At 44.1% G+C, this 21,075-nt stretch overlaps 2 protein-coding genes, 1 long non-coding RNA gene and 1 pseudogene across 5 annotated transcripts in view; 3 read left to right on the top strand and 1 right to left on the bottom strand.

Moving 5' to 3' along the window:
• Positions 1 to 21,075, bottom strand: part of LOC309341299 — a 204,061-nt gene that overhangs the window by 45,539 nt on the left and 137,447 nt on the right. The gene's annotated exons all lie outside the window — the stretch shown is intronic.
• LOC309340922 (uncharacterized protein) overlaps positions 1 to 21,075 on the top strand; it is a 125,437-nt gene that overhangs the window by 3,943 nt on the left and 100,419 nt on the right. The window lies entirely within an intron of this gene.
• Positions 1,101 to 8,705, top strand: LOC309341022 (uncharacterized protein). Its single transcript, XM_081860413.1, has 2 exons — positions 1,101 to 1,169; positions 6,239 to 8,705. The coding sequence occupies exon 2, from the start codon at positions 6,421 to 6,423 to the stop codon at positions 8,659 to 8,661; it is 2,241 nt and encodes a 746-aa protein (XP_081716539.1). The 5' UTR covers positions 1,101 to 1,169; positions 6,239 to 6,420; the 3' UTR covers positions 8,662 to 8,705.
• On the top strand, positions 17,541 to 19,009 carry LOC309340590 (protein AF-10 pseudogene; annotated as a pseudogene). Its single transcript has one exon. The product of its transcript is annotated as a protein AF-10 pseudogene (transcript).

The following is a 21,075-nucleotide window of genomic DNA, read 5'->3' on the forward strand; positions in this document are numbered from 1 at the left end:
ACTCTTCGTGACCCCCTGGATCAGAGCACGCCAGGCACTCCTGTCTTCCACCACCTCCCACAGGTTGGTCAGACTCATGTTTGTGGCTTCGAGAACACCATCCAACCATCTCGTCCTCTGTCGTCCCCTTCTCCTTGTGCCCTCCATCTTTCCCAGCATCAGCGTCTTCTCCAGGGAGCCTTCTCTTCTCATGAGGTGGCCAAAGTACTGGAGCCTCAGCTTCACGATCTGTCCTTCCATTGAACACTCAGGGCTGATTTCCTTAAGAATGGAGAGGTTGGATCTTCTTGCTGTCCATGGGACTCTCAAGAGTCTCCTCCAGCACCAGAATTCAAAAGCATCAATTCTTCGGCGATCAGCCTTCTTTATGGTCCAGCTCTCACCTCCATACATCACTAATGAGAAAACCATGGCTTTAACTATACGGACCTTTGTTGGCAAGGTGATGTCTCTGCTTTTTAAGATGCTGTCTAGGTTTGCCATCGCCTTTCTCCCAAGGAGCAGGCGTCTTTTAATTTCGTGACTGCTGTCACCATCTGCAGTGATCACAGAGCCCAAGAAAGTAAAATCTCTCACTGCCTCCATTTCTTCCCTTTCTATTTGCCAGGAGGTGATGGGACCAGTGGCCATGATCTTCGTTTTTTTGATGTTGAGCTTCAGACCATATTTTGCGCTCTCCTCTTTCACCCTCATTAAAAGGTTTTTTAATTCCTCCTCACTTTCTGCCATCAGGGTTGTGTCATCTGCTTATCTGAGGTTGTTGATATTTCTTCCGGCGATCTTAATTCCGGCTTGGGATTCATCCAGCCCAGCCTTTTGCATGATGAATTCTGCATATAAGTTAAATAAGCAGGGAGACAATATACAGCCTTGTCGTACACCTTCCCCAATTTTGAACCAATCAGTTGTCCCATATCCAGTTCTAACTGTAGCTTCTTGTCCCACATAGAGATTTCTCAGGAGACAGATGAGGTGATCAGGCACTCCCATTTCTTTAAGAACTTGCCATAGTTTGCTGTGGTCGACACAGTCAAAGGCTTTTGCATAGGGATCATCATATCAGCCTGGAAATTCAAAAAATACCTCTATGTGACCAACCTCATCTATTTTCACAGAGCTCAACCGTGGCCCCTATAACACCTGGGAACCTAACACCCCCACAATAAACAGTAACTTACAGTTTTTTCTTTGAACAGTCTTCCTCAAATTATTCCTTTTTCTACCACGACCGGGCTGGTCTGAACTGCCCAAGCCATCTTAAATGTCAGCTTCAGAATTGTTATAAGTTGTGAAGTTTAGAGCTTACAGGGTTAACAGCTCAGAGTGTCCTGCATCTGGGGAGGAGCTTTCTCAACATCCGGGAAAGCTGTTTCTTTGTTCTTTCTGACTTTCGTTGTCTCCTGAGGCAAGGAAGACAAAATGTCTGCATCTTCCGATGGTTTAGTAGCAGTGATGCTGATGACGCTGATGATGAAGATGCTTTACAAACTTAATCTTTTCCGGAACAGGGCTGCTCTTAAATCGATGTACCACTGTAGTAATAATAATATTTTTTATTTATACCCTGCCCATTTGGCTGGGTTGCCCCAACACATATATAAACATGGCTTCCAACACATTTATAAGCATGAAGCATAAATAATAATAATCTGATCCCATATAAAAAGAACATTAACTTTAAAGTGAACAACTTCTCCTAGTGGCCAAAATTGTGGAAACCTTTTGTGAAAAGTGTATTTCTGAGGTTTGATGACTCATAACACCCCTTTTGTGTGGAGTAATACAATAAAATTATATATCAATGCAAAGATAATTTAATGAAGAATGTAATGAACGAACTTTTATGAAGGTGTATTTATTAGAACAGCAGTCATAACCATTGGCAACCTTTAGTTTAATTACGGCCTTACAATGCCTTCCCATGATATGAACCAAGTTTTTAGTTCTGCAGCTGTAATAAAGTGAAACCAAGATTAAATTATTGCCTCTGTTATTTGGACTTTATTGCTGGGTTGCTTCTGACTAACAAGTTTCTTTAGTCGGCTCCATAGATTTCTGATTGGGTTAAAGTTTGGGCTATTCCCAGGCCATTCCAGCAGTGAAATATCTTTATCTTGAAAGCACCTTTTGCACACAGCAGCAACATGACATGGAGCGGAATCCTGTTGAAGTATAAAATAGAATACATATATATGTGTGTGTGTGTGGAATGTTTCCAAGGGGTTGCTCGAGAGCAAGCAGGCAAATATCTCCTTGCTTGGCTGTGAAGGCTTGCTTTTGCTGCCAAAATAAACCTTATCTGTCCGGAGTGCCACTCTCCAGTGGCTGACTCAGTCGCTGGCAGAATCCGTGAGTGGGCGGTTCCTAAACTTTTCCCAGCAAAGCAGCTTCTTGACGCCCAGTCTGCGCCTCCCCTCTCTGCACGGATGCTTTCTGCGCAAGGAGAGCGTGGGTAACGGAGGACCCTCTCCTCCCCGCTTTGCCCAGGCAAGTTGTCCTGGCACCGCCTTGCCTCTTCCGACTCCTGCAGCTCCGCTCCACTGGAGGCGTGTTTACGCTCCTCTGTTGAAGAGGAGCTGCTTCCCATGATCCCTGGAGGCTCTCTGTAATCCATTTGGCTTTTCCTCTCTCCCTCCTGAACCGATGGCAGTTCCCTGACAATATGCTTCAGCATCTGGGAAAAGATCACCTGAGGAACGCTTCAATTTTGGGCGCAAATATTTCATTTATGCATTTTAGGGCATTTACATTCCCATTAATGACGTAAATTTTGCCCACACCTTTTACTGCCATACAACCCCAGATCAACACACTATCTGGGTGTTTCACGGCTGGTGTAATGCAAGTAGGATGTAAATCTTCTCTGATTCTTCTCCTCGCGTATGTCATGCCATCACTACCAAGCAAGGAGTTTTGGGTCTCATCACACCAAATAAAATTGTCCCATTGATCCGCTGTCCAGTTAACATGGGTTTAATCTTTTCAACCTTTGCTTGAGAGATGACAATGGCTTCTTCCTTAGAATTCCAACATTTAGACCAGTCGTTGCACTCAACTTCACATTACATTGCGCCATGTCATCTTGTATCCACCCAGATGATTTTCTTCTGTCATGTAGGGACAGTCTCTCCACTCATCCATCGTCACTTGCCTTTGTGCACCTTTCCCTGCCTTTACCGGTCTGATTTTGTAGTGACTGAGTCTCCTTATACCTCTTCAAAAATATAGAAATGCCTGCTTTGGTTAAGTTTTTCCTAATATTTCATCAATTTCTTCATAACTGTAGCCTTGTTCACTTAACAGTACAATTTTACATCGCTTTCTGTTTTGGTTTTTTTAATATGTTTTTTATTAATTTTCCAATAAAAACAAATTTATAACATCATTAAACATCAAAAACTCATCACATATCTTTTTTTCTTTTAGACTTCCATCAACATGTCTGATAATTTTCCGTAATTATCACAAATTGCATTATATATATCTTTTCTTACCATGTTGTTTAAAGAATATTTCTACCAAATCTTCTTACAGAGCTTCTTGAAAACTTACAAACATTATATCATTATCACAAATATTTTTAATATATTCTGTAAATTTACTCCAGTCCTCAGTGAATCTTTGGTCTTGTCGGTTACGAATCCTCCCTGTCAATCTGTCCAGTGCCGCGTAATCCATTAATTTTGATCTCCATTCTTCAATCGTAGGCATTTCTTCTTGTTTCCATTTCCATTTCTGGGCCAAAAGAGTTCTGGCTGCTGTTACTGCATACAGAAATACTTTCGGATCGTTCCTTTTTATTTCACCACCTAATATTCCTAATAGAACTGCTTCTGTTTTTTTTAACAAATGTATATAATAGAACTGCTTCTGGTTTTTTAACAAATGTATATTTCAGTATTATCTTTATCTCATTATATGTCATTTCCCAGAAGCACTTCATTTTTTCACATTCCCACCACATATGATAAAATGTCCCTTCTTTCTCCTTACATTTCCAACATTTATTACTCACCTTATACATCTTACTTAATTTAACTGGTGTTATATACCATCAATATATCATTTTCATAACATTTTCTTTAATTGTGGTACATGCCGTAAATCTCATCCCTTCCTTCCACAATTTTATCCAATCATCAAATTGAATGTTATATCCAAAGTCTTTGGCCCATTGAATCATAACTGATTTAACCTCTTCATCCTTCAAATGCCATTCTAATAATAATTTATACATCATAGATATATTTTTAACTTTGTTATTCAATACTTCTCTTTGAAACCTAGATTCTTTTTCAGAATAGCCTCTTTCTGCAACCTCTTTTCTAAACATTTCATTAATCTGAAAAGAATGCAGCCAATTGTTTACATATTCTTTCACTTCTTCATATGGTTTCATTTTCCACTTACTTCCCTCTTTCTCAATTAAACTTCCATATGTTATCCACCTCCCAGTAATATTGATCTTTTTAACACTCATCGCCTCTAATGGTGATAACCAGTGTGGTATTTTTGGTTCAAGTAGGTTTTTGTACCTACCCCATACCTCAATCAGAGATCCTCTAATAATATGATTTTTGAAACCTTTATGCACTCGTTTTTTTCCATACCATAAATATGCGTGCCAACCAAATCTATTGTCATATCCTTCCAAATCTAACAAATCTGTATTTTCTAATTTCATCCATTCTTTCAACCAACATATGCATGATGCCTCATAATATAATCTCATATCTGGCAGGGCCAAGCCTCCCTCTCTTTTAAATCTGTTAAGAACTTAAATTTTATTCTCGGCTTTTTGCCCTGCCAGATATATCTTGAAATCAAAATCCATAAGATGCCACCAAACGAATAAAAGTCTGTGTTAAATCTCAAAGAGAGGGGAAGAGAAGGAGAATGGCAAAAGCCTCCCCCATCAAAGATACAAAAATGGCGCAGTTCGCTTCTTTGTATCCCATTCAAATACTCCGCAGAGAAGGAGGCGGGGGGGGTATGAACTTCAGAGGGCAAAAACACTCCTAATTCCTCTCAAACTTCTTTTAAACTTCCACCAAATTAAGGTAAAGAAACAGTATTTTCCCTCTTAGTATCTTCTGTCTGTCTTCACAGGCTAGAATTAATAAATCAGTAGTTTTAAAGTCCGTCGCTGCCAATTGCACAGATCTTTTTAAAAACAAAAGTAGAAAGCTCTCGGAGTCTTCTCCCACCGACTCACTGATAAGACTATTAATTGCCTTCCAAATGATTCTCCCCCTTTTCTCTATCTTTATAATCCTTATACTCCTTATAGTCCTTTAAAAGGCAGTCAAATAAATTATCAGTTTAATCCGTTTGCATTGACTTACGTTTTTCTACCGCTTTGAAGATTGTTCTTGTGTGTAGCTTAAATTCCAGGCAAGGCTGACCTCCTTTTTTCCACCTTATCCACTTCAAATTGGCTCTAATCCATGGATTTGTATTTTTAAAAGTCCCAATTCGATTTCTTAATGTTTGAGAGCTGATCGCTTCTGTGTGCAAGCTCAGAGCTTCATTCTTGAGGGATAGAAATGGCCTCCTGCTGTCCGCTTCTCTACCCCGCCACTCTCGTCGCCTCCAAAAAAGAGGTTACTTGGCAGCCGGAGGATAAGCTGTTGGACCGTGCCAGGACCCTGCCCCTTGAATATCCTTTCAAGGGTGTTTGGGGGGCTGCGGCGCTCTTGCAGCACTCCCTTTTCCCCTCAAAACCTGGATTCTCTCAGCACTGAGGAATCCCGCTTGCTTTCACTCCCGCGATCGCCAGAAGCCTCCTCAACTCCTCCTCAACTTGTGCCATTTCTATAATTTTATTATGTTTTACAAGAACACAAAAAAACCAACCAACTTGATAGCAATCACAAAAGACTCTGACAAAAGTCAACCTAAGCAAGTTGTCCTTCTTTTTTCTGGTTATTTGGCTATAGCTTTAGATAGAATATGGGTAATTGAACAATTTCCGTTGATACCTAATTGTATGATATTACTCCAAAAGAAGCAGTGTTATGAGCCATCAAACCTCAGAAATACACTTTCCTCCAAAAGTATTCCACAATTTTGACCACTACTGTATATCAAACAAAGCAACATTCAGCACCTCAACAGAATCTCATAATAAATATGTTGGTTAATGACAAACAACAAAGGTAATAAACACACACTGAACTGCCTTCAGTTCTTCTCCATTTGTTCCTGAGGTTCTAATCCCTTTTTGTCTCCATGGCAGATTGTGATGAATCAGAAATCAAGAACGAAGGTGACCACGATAAAATCCCCAGAGAGGAGAAGCCATGTAAAAATTTGGAGTTTGGAGAAAGCTGCAGTCAGCGCTCCCATTCCACTTCCCACCAACAAAATATCCTTGGAAATAAACTCTATCAGTGTGTGGAATGTGGAAAGAGCTTCAGAATGAGCTCCTCTCTCACTAGGCATCAGAGAATTCATACAGGGGAGAAACCCTATCAGTGTGTGGAATGTGGAAAGAACTTCAGTACGAGCTCAGATCTCACTAAGCATCAGAGAATTCATACAAGTGAGAAACCCTATAAGTGTGTAGAATGTGGAAAGGACTTCAGTCAGAGCTCCAAACTCACTTCCCATCAAAGAATTCAAACAGGGCAGAAAGCCTATCAGTGTGTGGAATGTGGAAAGAGCTTCACTGAAAGCTCCAAACTCACTTCCCATCAAAAAATTCATACAGGGGAGAAACCCTATCAGTGTGTGGAATGTGGAAAGAGCTTCAGTCAGAGCTCCTCTCTCACTTCCCATCAAAGAATTCATAGAGGGGAGAAACCCTATCAGTGTGTGGAATGTGGAAAGAGCTTCAGGAAGAGGTCCTCTCTCACTTCCCATCAAAGAATTCATACAGGGGAGAAACCCTATCAGTGTGTGCAATGTGGAAAGAGCTTCAGTCACAGCCAGAATCTCACTTCCCATCAAAGAATTCATACAGGGGAGAAACCCTATCAGTGTGTGGAATGTGGAAGGAGCTTCACTGAAAGCTCCAAACTCACTTCCCATCAAAGAATTCATACAGGGGAGAAACCCTATCAGTGTGTGGAATGTGGAAAGAGCTTCAGTCAGAGCTCCTCTCTCACTTCCCATCAAAGAATTCATACAGGGGAGAAACCCTTTCAGTGTTTGGAATGTGGAAAGAGCTTCAGGAAGAGCTCCAACTTCACTTCCCATCAAAGAATTCATACAGGGGAGAAACCCTATCAGTGTGTGGAATGTGGAAAGAGCTTCAGTCAGAGCTCCTCTCTCACTTCCCATCAAAGAATTCATACAGGGGAGAAACCCTTTCAGTGTGTGGAATGTGGAAAGAGCTTCAGGAAGAGCTCCAACTTCACTTCCCATCAAAGAATTCATACAGGGAAGAAACCCTATCAGTGTGTGGAATGTGGAAAGAGCTTCAGTAAGAGCTCCTACCTCACTTCCCATCAAAGAATTCATACAGGGGAGAAACCCTATCAGTGTGTGGAATGTGGAAAGAGGTTCAGTCACAGCCAGAATCTCACTTCCCATCAAAGAATTCATACAGGGGAGAAACCCTTTCAGTGTGTGGAATGTGGAAAGAGCTTCAGTCAGAGCTCCCATCTTTCTTCCCATCAAAGAATTCATACAGGGCAGAAACCCTATCAGTGTGTGGAATGTGGAAGGAGCTTCACTGAAAGCTCCAAACTCACTTCCCATCAAAGAATTCATACAGGGGAGAAACCCTATCAGTGTGTGGAATGTGGAAAGAGCTTCAGTAGGAGTACTGAACTCACTTCCCATCAACGAATTCATACAGGGGAGAAACCCTATCAGTGTGTGGAATGTGGAAAGAGCTTCACTGAAAGCTCCTCTCTCACTTCCCATCAAAGAATTCATACAGGGGAGAAACCCTATCAGTGTGTGGAATGTGGAAAGAGCTTCAGTCAGAGCCCCTCTCTCACTTCCCACCAAAGAATTCATACAGGGGAGAAACCCTTTCAGTGTGTGGAATGTGGAAAGAGCTTCAGTCACAGCCAGAATCTCACTTCCCATAGAAGAATTCATACAGGGCAGAAACCTTATCAGTGCTTTGAATGTGGAAAGAGCTTCAGTCACAGCCACAATCTCACTTCCCATAGAAGAATTCATTCAGGGGAGAAACCCTATCAGTGTGTGGAATGTGGAAAGAGCTTCAGTCAGAGCTCCTCTCTCACTTCCCATCGAAGAATTCATACAGGGCAGAAACCCTATCAGTGTGTAGAATGTGGAAGGAGCTTCACTGAAAGCTCCAAACTCACTTCCCATCAAAGAATTCATACAGGGCAGAAACCCTATCAGTGCTTTGAATGTGGAAAGAGCTTCCGTCAGAGCTCCGATCTCACTTACCATCACAGAATTCATACAGGGGAGAAACCCTATCAGTGTGTGGAATGTGGAAAGAGCTTCAGTAAGAGCTCCTACCTCACTTCCCATCAAAGAATTCATACAGGGGAGAAACCCTATCAGTGTGTGGAATGTGGAAAGAGCTTCAGTCAGAGCTCCAGTCTCACTTCCCATCAAAGAATTCATACAGGGGAGAAACCCTATCAGTGTGTGGAATGTGGAAAGAGCTTCAGTCAGAACGCCAATCTCACTTCCCATCAAAGAATTCATACAGGGGAGAAACCATATTAGTGTGTGGAATGTGGAAAGAGCTGGAGGAGCTCCAATCTCACTTCCCATCAAAAATCTATACAAAGGTCAGTTTGTGTTTTTATATTGTGTTTTTATGTTGTAACATTCCTGAGACCTGTGGGGGTAGGGAATAGGCACCAACTCTTAAAGCCCTAGCGGTCTTTGTCCCCCAATAAAATATTTGAGGAGGCCACCCCCCAGGTTTGTTTTTCCCCCCCAAAACACAACCTTTTATTCTTCCACAACTTGCCATACAATTTCTCTTTTAATTTTCTCTCTATAAATAAATAAATAAAAGTACAAAGGTCACAACAAAATCAAAATACAAGAAAATACAAAGGTGGACAGGTCCCATATTTGCAGGTCAAACGCAAAAGTTGCTTTGAAGCAGGGTTTCTCAAACTTGGGTCCCCAGCAGCTCCTGGACTACAGTTTCCATCATCCCTTCCCTTTAGTCCTGCTAGCTAGGGATGATGGGAGTTGTAGTCCAAAAACAGCTGGAGACCCATGTTTGCTTTAAAGGGAAGGTAGGCTGGCCCTGTGACACCCTCTGCTGGCTAAATGGAATTTATAGATCTCAAAACTGAAGTTTATTGGCACTTCAACCTCTAGGGACCTTCTAGGTGCTTTCTGCACCACCTAGAGTACCCACAGGATTGTGGCTTCTACTGGCAACACACATAGGAGAACAAATGAAAGACAAACACAATGGAGAGGAAAAAACCTGGAAAGGGTGATACCAAATGGACAAAGGTAGGGGAGATGAAATGCTAGAAGTGTTCTCCAGGGCAAGGGAAGCTGCTGGGCTCAAAATTTTACTTTTTTTAAAGTCACTGCCATTATAGGCATTGCCATTCAAATGGTGTGCATGCATCATGTGATTGATTGTGCAAGGAGGGCCTTACCTGGCCCCCCACCAATACTTTATTCAAGTCAGCATCACTGCTTGAGAAGTTCAGGATGTCTGAATTCAGGGGTCAAGACACCCATGGAGACAAGTTACGTGAAAGATAGCAAGTAGAATGCGCTGAGTTCAAAAAAGCGGAGATCTTTCAGTCAGCTCTGGGTAGGCTGTTGTATCTGTCCCAATGGAGCAGACCGGACATTGCTTTTGCTACCAATCTGCTCAGCAGGGAAGCTACAAACCGCAGTGTGAGTGCCTGGAATGGTATCAAGAGGGTGCTGCGTATCTGCAGGATACCAAGGATTTCTGTCTCAAGCTGTCATCTAAGGGTGACCTCAAGCTGATGTTCTGGAGAGATAGCGATTGGGCGAATCTGGCTAACAGGAAGTCTGTATCTGGGATGGTGGCAAGGTTTGGGGACTCTTTGGTTGGGTGAAGTCCTGGTGTACTGGCCCCAGGGGTTAATCAAGAGGCAAGGTCCAAGTCCAGCCCGTGGTCAATGAAGCAATATGAAGGCATTCCATAGAAGTTGAAGCTGAGTGCAGGGCATGGTTCAGGCAGCGACTGAACAACCACCAATGTTGTTCCTGCAACTTGGGACTGGGGCTGGCTGGCTTTCATATGTCCCAAGGCATAGGGTGACCCTGATCCTCAGATGACTTGCCTCTCCTGGCCTGGAGGCGAGCACTCCTCCTGCAGGTACTTAGTTCCCTCCGCCTCTCTGCCCTGAGCCTCTGCAGCTCAGGAGAGGCTGGAGGGTCACCGGACCCAGAGGTAACCCCAGCTTCCTCTGACAGGGCTGAGAGTGGAGCACCTGCAGGCAATGGGTCCTCCATCGCGTCAGGAGCCAGAGCAGACTCAGCTGGTGCCTGCACCTGAGGATCCAGCACAGGTGAGGACCGTTCAGGCTCATGCCCCAACCTCGGCTCAGCTGGTTCTGGAGCTGAGGAATCCTGTGCAGGTTGGGATTCCTCAGGTTCAGCATCTGAATCCAAATCCCAGGCCATCACAACCAGAAGCAAAGTATCATTGCGCTTTCCTTTACTGAATCTGAATTCAGTGCGCTGTCTGAACTTTGCAGGGAATTGGAATTCTGTGTTTGTTTGGTTCAAGAAATCTGCAGGGATTCTTGTTTGCCTGTCACGGTGTAGGAGGACAATCAACCCTGTCTGAAGTTGGCAGAGTCTGGGCAGTTTAAGGCCAGAACCAAACACCTAGACATCCGTTTCCAGAATGTGTGTCAGAGTATCCAGTTAGGCTTGGTGAGATTGCAGTACTGTTCAAGCCAGAAGAACCTGGCAGATGGGTTCATGAAACCTTTAAGCTTTCAGCGTCATGAGGAGTTCTGTAAAGGTCTGTGTTTGGGGTAAGTGGTGAAACTTACGAGCCCCCAGCAGTGCAGGACGAGAGGGGGCGTGATGGGGAATCAGAGCTTATAGGCTTAACAGCTCAGAACCCATCGTCCTGCCTGTTCTGGGGAGGAGCTGTCTCCAACTTCTGGAGAAGCTGCTTCTTTGTTCTGTCTGACTTTCGCTTTTGCTGCCAAACAAGGAAGCAAGATGCCTGCTGTCTCAGAAGGTTTGTTTCTTTTTACTGTTCTGCTGTAAATAAAGCTGTTAGTTTAGAACAACAGCGTGTGGGCTCTATCTTCTGCAAGCTTAGACACCAAGCAGCTAGCGCTGTGCACACTCTGCTACAAGTACAGAAAGCTGAATGGAAAACAGGGAAGTGTGCCGGACTCCACAACACTTTGCACCTCCAAGGAGTCTTCACTCAACTGGTAGATCGGACCCTTCTGTGATGTAAATGTGGTGAACTAGTTCCATCTTCCATAAAGGTGTGCTTTAGCCTTTGTACTGGAACAGCTAGTGACCACATCTGCTCAGATCATCCTGGCGTTTGGACTATGACCAAACTTCTCACAGGAAAAACTTTCCACTGCTTCAAACACAGCAGTGCCACCTTCTGGTTGCAGTGATGGTTGGGATGACGTGGCAGCCAACTCCCCTTGCTCCTCCTGCTTTGGAGATTTCACCCCCTGAACAGGAAACACCCCCCTCGTTCACTCTTCCTCCAAAAGCCTCCCTTTTGTGGAGCTTTCGGTTTCAGGAACACATCCCTGCATGGTCTGGGATACTGTATCAGCTTTCCCCGGGGTGTAACCTCTGGCAGTCTGCTCAGCAGCCCCTGCCATCTTGAAGTGTCCATCATGTGATGCAGCTTTAATTCCTAGCATACCAGTCACAGAAAATTGCTGATGTGTTAACCAAGCTAAACCTGATGGATGCTAACCCTGTAGACACACCAATGACAACAGGTTATCAGGTAGATGACACGGAAGAAGCATTTTCTGACACTACACTGTACAGACATGTGCTAGGCAAACTAAATTTCATTGCCAGATGTTCAAGACCTGACATTGCAGTTAGCTGTAACTTGCTAAGCAGACAAGTCAACAATCCTACTGTTAAGGATTGGAAAGCTCTGAAATGCGTAGCACGCTATTTGAAAGGCACTATGCAGTACAGACTGACATTTAACAATCAGAAGTCTGGTGGTCTTGAGATATTTGCTGATGCGAGTTTTGGAAGTGACACTACAGACAGGAAAAGCACGTCTGAAGTTTGCTATATGTACAACCAGGATCTATTTGATTGGTCGTGCAAGAAGCAAACAACAGTAAGTTCTTGTGAAGCTGAACTGAATGCATTGTCTTATTCACTTGTGGATTGTGAATGGTTGTTACAGTTGTGTAAAGACACGAGAATTCCTGTAAAATTTCTAATCCAGGTTTATCAGGACAACAAAGCATGTTTGGCTTTTCTGACTTCTGAAGGTTGTAAGCAAAGCACGAAGCACTTTGAAGCTGCAACATGCTAGAGAATGTGTTCAGAAAGGACTTGTAACGGTGTCCTACATGACAGGTAATGAAATTCCTGCTGATTTATTGTCCAAGGTTGTTCCGAAGGATCAACACTGTACCTATGTACAGAAATTGGGTTTGTACTGATAATGTGCTGACACGCTGCCCAGTGGTGTTCACAGAAAGGGGGAGGATGTTAGTTTCTGTTTCTCACTGTGCAGCTGTGCGGAGTCCCAGGACTCTGTTTACATTCCAGAGACTTTGCAGTCTCACAGGAAAAGGGAGACGGGATGTGACGTTCGTGGTTTCCTGGTTCCTTTGTTCCTTTGTTCCTTTGTTCAGTTGCTCTCTGCTTTCATAGAGAGAGGATGTCCTTTCTGTTCTCGTAGTTTAGAAATAAAACTCTTTACAATGTAGCCAAACCTCTCGTCTCTTCCCTGTGCTGGAAACCCTGCTGAATAGAATGTGCTTGAGGCCTTATCAAAGGCTCAGGTCATTATACACGTTGGAGGCGATTTCAAAGGCTCAGCTCGGAGGAAGATGAGGCCTTATCGGCTTGGCCGAGCGGAGATTCTGACAAAGATTCACAAAATGTTTAGGGGGTCTGCGTACCCCCAGGAAAAGAGCACTGGATCTAGCCATCATCTTTCTTTTTTCTTTTACAAACATTTTATTGGTTTTGAATGAATCATAGAATTATAGAGTTGAAAGGGACCCCAAGGGACATCTAATCCAGCCCCCTGAATGCAAGAAACTCAGCTAAAGCATTCGTAACAGAATGAACCACGCACATCACAAACACAATAACAACATTTATGTAGAAGTGTCCATGTACTGTTCGAGTAGGAACCAAGACAGGTGACCAGTGGAATGAATAAATGTTTATTCCCAGCATCTAGTGTTTAAACCAAAGGGAAGTACAATCTCCATATTGATGCACTGGAAAGGGGGTGGGGGTGGGGAGACTGTCTGTCCAAAGAGAAGAAGAGAAGGAGGAGTTTGGATTTGATATCCCGCTTTATCACTACCCTAAGGAGTCTCAAATCGGCTAACATTCTCCTTTCCCTTCCTTTCCCACAACAAACACTCTGTGAAGTGAGTGAGGCTGAGAGGCTTCAAAGAAGTGTGACTAGCCCAAGGTCACCCAGAAGCTGCATGTGGAGGAGCGGGGAAGCGAACCTGGTTCACCAGATTACGAGTCCACCACCCTTAACCACTACACCATGCTGGCTGATGTTGTTTCATTCCCCTTCTTTTTTTTTTTTTTAAGAGTGTATATTAATTTCCCAATAAAAAACATCCATTTGAATCCAACCCTCTGGAGCAGCAGGAAATAAACTTGCTTCATCTTCCATGTGGCAGCCATTCAGATAGTTGAAGATGGTTATCATATCCTCTTTTCCAGGTTAAACATACCAAATTGCCTCAGCTATTCCTTATAAGGCTTGATTTCCAGTTCCTTGCTCATCTTGGTTGTTCTCCTGGTATATACATTCCAGAGTTAGATAAAAAAGATTCATACACTTTCTGATAATGAAGTCCCTCCTGCTTCCATAAAATATTGCCTAAAAAATCATACCTGAGCTATCTGGAGTCAACTGGATTCATAGAGGTTATTATAAGATGGGTCAGCATCCCTCAATAAGGTCCTGAACATAGAACAACCCCCTGGATGTCCACCCCTTCTACTGGAGATATTTGTTTTGATCATGAAAATCCAGAAATGGAATTAGTGGAGATTTCTGAGGACCTACAGTATTCCTCCATCTCTTCCATGTTTCTCAGGTTGCACACAGAAATGACATATTTATATTGTTCTGTATGTAATACTGTAATAGACTGCTTTAACAAGTGATGGTCAAGTTTCTTTCCTAATTTTAATCATATCTCTGGCCTAATAAAATCTGGAACTTTTGATGCCATGTTATTCTGGGTTTCCAGTCCTGAAAAAGCAGGGATTTATTCAGTGGTGGTGACCCTTTTTCAGCCTCAGGGCCATGTTTTCTTATCAAAAGCTTTCTGGGAGCCACATCCCAGAGGTGGTTGTGGCAAAATCGGTGCGGTCAGACATGTACCCCACTTCATCCAGGCAACCCAGAACAGTTGTCATAGTTCCAAGACAGATGGCAGCTGGGTAAAATCACTTGGGGAGAGTGCAGAATGGGGCCAATGAGGGATGCGGCCTGGGCAGGGTCCTGAGAGCAAGACAGAGCTGCCAGGAGGCCTGTACAGTGGTACCTCTGGTTATGAACGCTTCTGGTTTCAAACGCTTCAGGTTACGAACTCCGCTAACCCAGAAGTCGCTGCTTCTGGTTGTGATTTTAAACGTATTTTAATTTATTAATTTTATTTTGTTATACCTGTTTTGTTGTATGATCTATTGAATATGGGCCTATGGCCGTAATAAACTATCTATCTATCTATCTATCTATCTATCTATCTGGTTGTGAACTTTGCCCCAGGATGTGAACGGAAATTGTGCACAGGAGGCGTGTGCACAGTGGGAGGCCCCATTAGCGAAAGCGTTCCTCAGAATAAGAGGCTTAAGAACGGACCTCCGGAATGAATTAAGTTCGTAACCAGAGGTACCTCTGTATTCAGTTTCCACGTATGAGGTTGGGAGGGGGATTACTCCTTGTGGTTTCAAGAAATCACACCAAATCCCCAATCAGTATAACTTCATTCAGTAATGCATTACATTTCTATTAGGACACAGACTATACAGCATAGGCAAAATATGCATAATCTTAGCTGTTCATCCTTTACCCAACCACTTTCTGCCTTGTCTGCACTTCACCATCTCTCATCAAGCCATAGTTCATGAAAAACACTTACCCAACCCATTTGATTTTAGTATATGTGTCAGAACCCTCCTTGTACCTTATCTGGAGTTGTTTTTCTCTTTAACAATCAGCCATTAATTTCCCCTTTAACTGGTTTTTACTAGTCTTGTGGTCAGTTCCCATCCCTGTGCATGTTACACTGGCCTCACTTATTAATGGGCCTAGCCAGGGTCTTTTTCCAGCCAGAACTTGCTGGAACTCAGTTCTGGCCCCTCTTGGGTGGGTGCCATTGCCACTCTAAGAAAACGAGTTGCCCTAGCTCAGTTCCCCATTCTTTTAAAAAATAAAAATCAGACCATTTATACTCATCAATGCATACAGGTATCACACTGTTTTATTCTCTGCCTGCCAACCCACCTATCTGGTATTCCTGCTCTGCCCGTTACAGGATTCTCAGCTGTGAAGCTGTTGTCTCTTTCAAGCTACCTTCTGTTCCACTCTTCCCAAGTCTGCTGGAGATGTAGAATGATAAAGAATCCTAAGCCTGGAGGTGGGATTGGGGTCCGCTCTCCACAGTCCCCCTGACTCTGTGAAGCGATGCTCCAGGTCTGGGCGGTTTGGATGCCATGGGAATTGGGATGGAGCAAAGCTCTTTCTACAGTGAAACAACCCCACTGAGATGTCCACCCTAGCGCCTCCAGAGAAACACTATAAATGCTGCTTTCTGATCAGCCAGGTGGAGTCAGATCTGAGGGATGCTCCTCCATCCACAATGCAGCTGCCAGTAGACCTTTGACTCTGTGGCTCAGCAGAGCACACCTTGCTGTGTTAATCTGTAGGTGAGCTGGCAGAAAGGCAAAAGTCAGGCTGTCAGTTCCTCACAAAGGGAGGGTCTCTCCACATCCGAAAGTGCAGAGTGGGGGGCAAGAGGGCAGGTCTGAGTTCCTGCTCTGGTTCTCTCCAATACTCACCCCTGGGGGAGGGATGTGCAACCGCAGCACATCTGCAAAGAGAAGGACATGGGGACAGGTGAGTCCGTCCCTGAGCACCTGGCAAGGCTATTCCAAGAGTTTTCTCCTGGGTTCCAAGCCCTACTGCAGGGGAGGAGGGACATCCCAAGCCATGGGGGCCAATCCTGGCCTCCTTCAACCAGAATGTGGCTCCCCAGGTCAGGGATAGGCAAACTAAGGGTTGGGGGCTGGATGCGGCCCAATCGTCTTCTCAATCCGGCCCGCGGATGATTTGGGGATCAGCGTGTTTTTACATGGGTAGAATGTGTGTTTTTATTTAAAATGCATCTCTGGGTTATTTGTGGGGTATAGGAAATGGTTCACCCCCCCAAAAAAAAATTTAGTCTGGCCCCCTACATGGTCTGAGGGATGGTGGACTGCCTCACGGCTGAAAAAGGTTGCTGAGCCCTGCCCCAGGCTAACAAGATGGTCAATATCCAGTTCCACTCCACCCTTTTAAAATTTAAATCTCAAAACAGATCCCAACTTTCAGAGCATGTAAATCACATGAGTGGAAAGACCCCTGTGCCACTCACACAAATAGGACTATACCTCCTTCTCCCACCTTTAAAGTAAACGTCTATGTAATGAAACCGAATTGATCCAAGTCTGCGTTCCTCCACCAAACTCAGCTTCGCTCTTCAAGCCAAAAGACAACACTGCCCGTCCCCGAGTGAAACCCCCTGGCCTTTCATTGGTAGAGCCGCCACCACGCCAGTGGCGTTTACCTCAGCACAACACAGGGACTGACTGAGCGGGCAGCGAGATGCTTTCAGCCTCGGACACTTGGCGGGTTCTGAAATGGCCGCGCAGGCCAGATTCACGACCCTGGAGGGCTGGATTCAGCCCGCGGGACATAGTTTGAGGACCCCGGGCCTACACTGACTGGCAGCAGCTCCCCAGAGTTTCAGGCAGGGATTTCGTCCAGCCCTTGCAGGAGGTGTCAGGGGTTGACCCTGGGACATTCTGCATGCCAAGCAGATGCTCTAGGGCTCCCCACATTTCCCTGCACTTTCAACGTTATGCTATTAGCAACCGTGGATATTCCACCTGCCTCTTTCGGAAGGAGAACACTCACATGATCAATTTAATTAATTAATTAATAATTTATTTATACCCTGCCAATCTATTGCCAATTTACTGTATTGTAAAATACAATAGTCCTTCAAACATTAAAAGCTTCCCTAAATATAATAATAACAACAACCATCCATTTTCAGTCCATTGAATTAGCAATTAAGCATTTCTGGACAAGGGAATGGCATACATTTGTATATTAGTATAAAAAGCATGCGTAGGAAAGTATTACTCATTTATGACGTGATGATCAGCCAGGGAATAGCAATGTGGAGCATTTGCCCCCGGTACCAGTTACTATGGAGCAACTTCTGGAGAGGCAATGGAGTGAAGGGCAGCAGTTCCTGCTAGAACAGGGCACCCCTAGTGACATTTTAGGTATGCTGAAGTCATTGCACCAGCTTCAAGTTGAGAACCGACGCTTAGAAGAACAGATTAAAAACCTGACTGCTAAAAAGGAACGCCTCCAGCTACTAAATGCCCAGCTTCAGTTCCTTTCCCAACAATAACCTGCAATCCGAGTCCTTCACATCAAATACATGCATTTTCAGCTCAGGCTGCTGCTAGCACTGATTCTTTGAACAGCAGCAAGAGCCCTCATCTGGGAAGCACCTTTCTACCTGACAATTCCCTTCCCGTATTAAATCAGGAGATCAACTCCAGTGGACAAAGCACCAGTAGCTCCTCTGCTCTTTCCACTCCCCCACCTGCTGGGCAAAGTCCAGCTCAGCAAGGCACCGGAGTCGCAGGAGTTCAACAGGTCAATGGCGTGACAGTGGGGGCACTTGCCGGCGGAATGCAAACTGTAACATCCACCATTCCTGCCACCGTTGGTGGAATAATTGGAGCTCTGCCAGGTAACCAGCTGGCAATCAATGGAATTGTTGGGGCTTTAAATGGGGTAATTCAGACTCCTGCCACAATATCGCAGAACCCTTCTCCTCTCGCTCACGCAACTGTGCCACCAAACACAGCACATCCTCTGCCAACTACACTGAGGAGCAGTGCTTCTGGACTTGGGTTTCTTCCGGAGCAACAGAGACAACTCCTGCTACATCAACAGCACCAGCAATTTCAGCAGTTACTGAATACTCAACAATTCACACCACACCAGGCTCTTCTGTATCAACTAGTTCAGCAGCAACACCACCAGCCTGAAGTACAACAGTTGCAGATTTCTGGAGCAACACAGATTCCCATCAGTAACTTGCTGGCAGGCAATCAGGCATCCCCACTTCATACAGCTACGAGTAACCCATTCCTTACCATTCACGGGGATGACACAGCTCAAAAAGTAACTAGACTCAATGATAAAAGTGGACCAGTTGCACCGGAAAAGAATTGACATTTGGAGAAATAAAAACATGAGAATTATGTGTCCTGCTGTGAGAGCACTTCATCAGTTTGCAAGTTGCAGACTCTCTGCAGGTATGACTCAATGCAACAAGGAGCTAACTGCACACTGGAAAAGCGAATCTACCTGAAGACATTTATTGTAAGGCTTTGACCTTGTTGCTTTTTGTTGCACTGAACCTTAACTGTTTTCTTCCAATTTCATGGAACTTTTAAAGTATTTTTGCATATTAGAGTTGTCAGTTTGGGCCATTTGTTTGACTTCTGCTGCTGAACTAGTAGCCTTTTAACATACCAGAGTGCTAATGAACAGACTGTCTGTGCCTGCCTGTTCCAGATCCATTACTTGTTTGAAGAAAGAAAGAAAGCCAAATTGAAGAAAGAAAGCAAGCCAAATTGAAGAAAGAAAGCAAGCCAAATATTGAAGAAAGAAAGCAAGCCAAATTGCAGTATCTGCCAATGGCAAGTTGTTACTGTTTAGCTAAACACCAGTGGTTTTTTTAAAAAAAGAGGTACCAGTTTTCTCCCCCAATAAAGGACCAGGTTTTAAACTTTTTACTCCCACCCCCAGTTAACTTTCATGGATGTTTTGCTAAAGCAAGAAGTCTCAAGTAATGACAAATGGTGGCTAATGCTCAATTGGATTTTTTTTTAAGGTTGCTGGAAAAAAAACAGATCAGTTCAAAGATGATAAATCTTACCAGACGAGAGGGCAACTCATGTTCTGGTAATATTTGAATTAACCCAAGTGCCTGTTGCTTACCTCTATTGGGTTGGAATTGCTTTGTATAGCTGGGCATGCACTAAACAAGTCTTTGTGAAAGCCCTCAGTGTGCTCAACCTTGCACCAGCAGCCGTACCCCATTGATCTGCCTTTATGAGAAGTGTTTGTCACTGTAGATAGCTCAGGCAAATTGTTACCTGGGTTGCTTTCCACTAATAAATTACCAAAAAAAGAAGGGGGGGGGGAGAGAAAGAATTTCACATTTCTGAGGAAATGGTGTAAACGGGTGGAATATTTTTAAAATAAAAATATTTTCACTTTGAATAGTTGATTTTCATGGTATGACTATGCAGTATAGCAGAACATAGATTGAGGTTGGGATTTAATGGCCACGAATCTGAATTTGTGTGAATTATTAGTGGAAAATACTCAAGTATACTTTAGACCTACACTGTGTACTTAATTGGATGAACCTATTGTTTCTGCAATATCGTTTGGTTAAACATTGCACAGTTCTTACCTCATTTCTGTAAATAAGGTTTTGTGACAGTTTTTTGTATTGTGGAAAATTCATAAGGTGGATATTTTGATTTGTAATATTTCTAATTGGTAGATTTAATTGAAAATGAAAGAATAATTTATTTTTATATGTTCATGGGAATTTTTTTAAAAAGTCACAAATCACTTTTGTAGATAATTTACTAAAATAAATCAGTGTGGTTTAATTTGCTTAAACCACTCGTTAATATTCTGTAACAATTTGTACAAATTGTTGCTGTTTTGCTAGATGTAAAATTGCAAGTTTATATAAAGATATGTACAAAGCTTTGGTTAATAAATTTTAATATTGTTTACATTTGTATATTAGTATAAAAAGCATGCATAGGAAAGTATTACTCATTTATGACGAGAATAGGATTTATTTCTTATGAACTTTCCCTGGGTTCCTCCTTGGCAGCCAGTGCAATGGTTTCATCAGGGCTCGAACTCAGGACCCGCTGCCTTGAGGGACACCTAAGAGCAGCTGGGCAGGGGAAAGGTCTCCCTGGGGAGGTGGGGGACTCTCCTTCCTGGGAGGTTTCTCAGCAGAGATCGGAGGGCCATCTGCCCTGGATGCTGGAGCTGAGATTCCTGCATTGCTGGGGGTTGGACTAGATGACCCTGGGATCCCCTCCTCTCTCTCCACTCCGGAATTCCAGGAGGAGCTTCCTTGCCTCCTGCAAAGCCCTTTTCCCTGCAGGCTCTTCCTCTGGTTTCTGGCCAAGGGAGGGAGATGCTCAGAGTCCAGCCAGGAGCCTCACCCCCAAAAGGATATCTGGGCATGGGCGGAGCCGGGGGGCAGCTGCCCCCCTAAATCCATAGAAAAATAAGAATCAGAGGGCTGAGCTGGGGGACTCGGCTTGGCAAGGGTTAAAGGGAACCGAGCTGCCTTCCTAGAGAGGACAGGAAGCAAGGGGGGGGCCAGGTCCTCCAGCTCCAAGGCCCCCCCTCCCCAGTCCTTTCCTGCTTTGGGGTCTCTCCTGCAAGGGCTGCATCGCTGTCTCTCCCGGGATCTGGTGAGTCTCCTCTCTCTCTGGGATCTGGTGGGGGTCCCAGGGCTGCAGCAGGGGAGGGGGCCTGGGGGGCCTGATCTGCTCCTGCAGGGGGGGGGACCCCAAGTCAGGGAGGAGGAGAGGGTCCTGCCAGGGAGGGGCCAGGGC

This window comes from Podarcis erhardii (genome assembly GCF_964252035.2).
Source record: "Podarcis erhardii genome assembly, chromosome: 4".
NCBI lineage: Eukaryota > Metazoa > Chordata > Lepidosauria > Squamata > Lacertidae > Podarcis > Podarcis erhardii.

What these genes read in the sequence shown, in the direction of transcription:
- LOC309341022 (XM_081860413.1), top strand. Translation starts at nt 6,421, where the DNA reads ATGAGCTCCTCTCTCACTAGGCATCAGAGAATTCATACAGGGGAGAAA.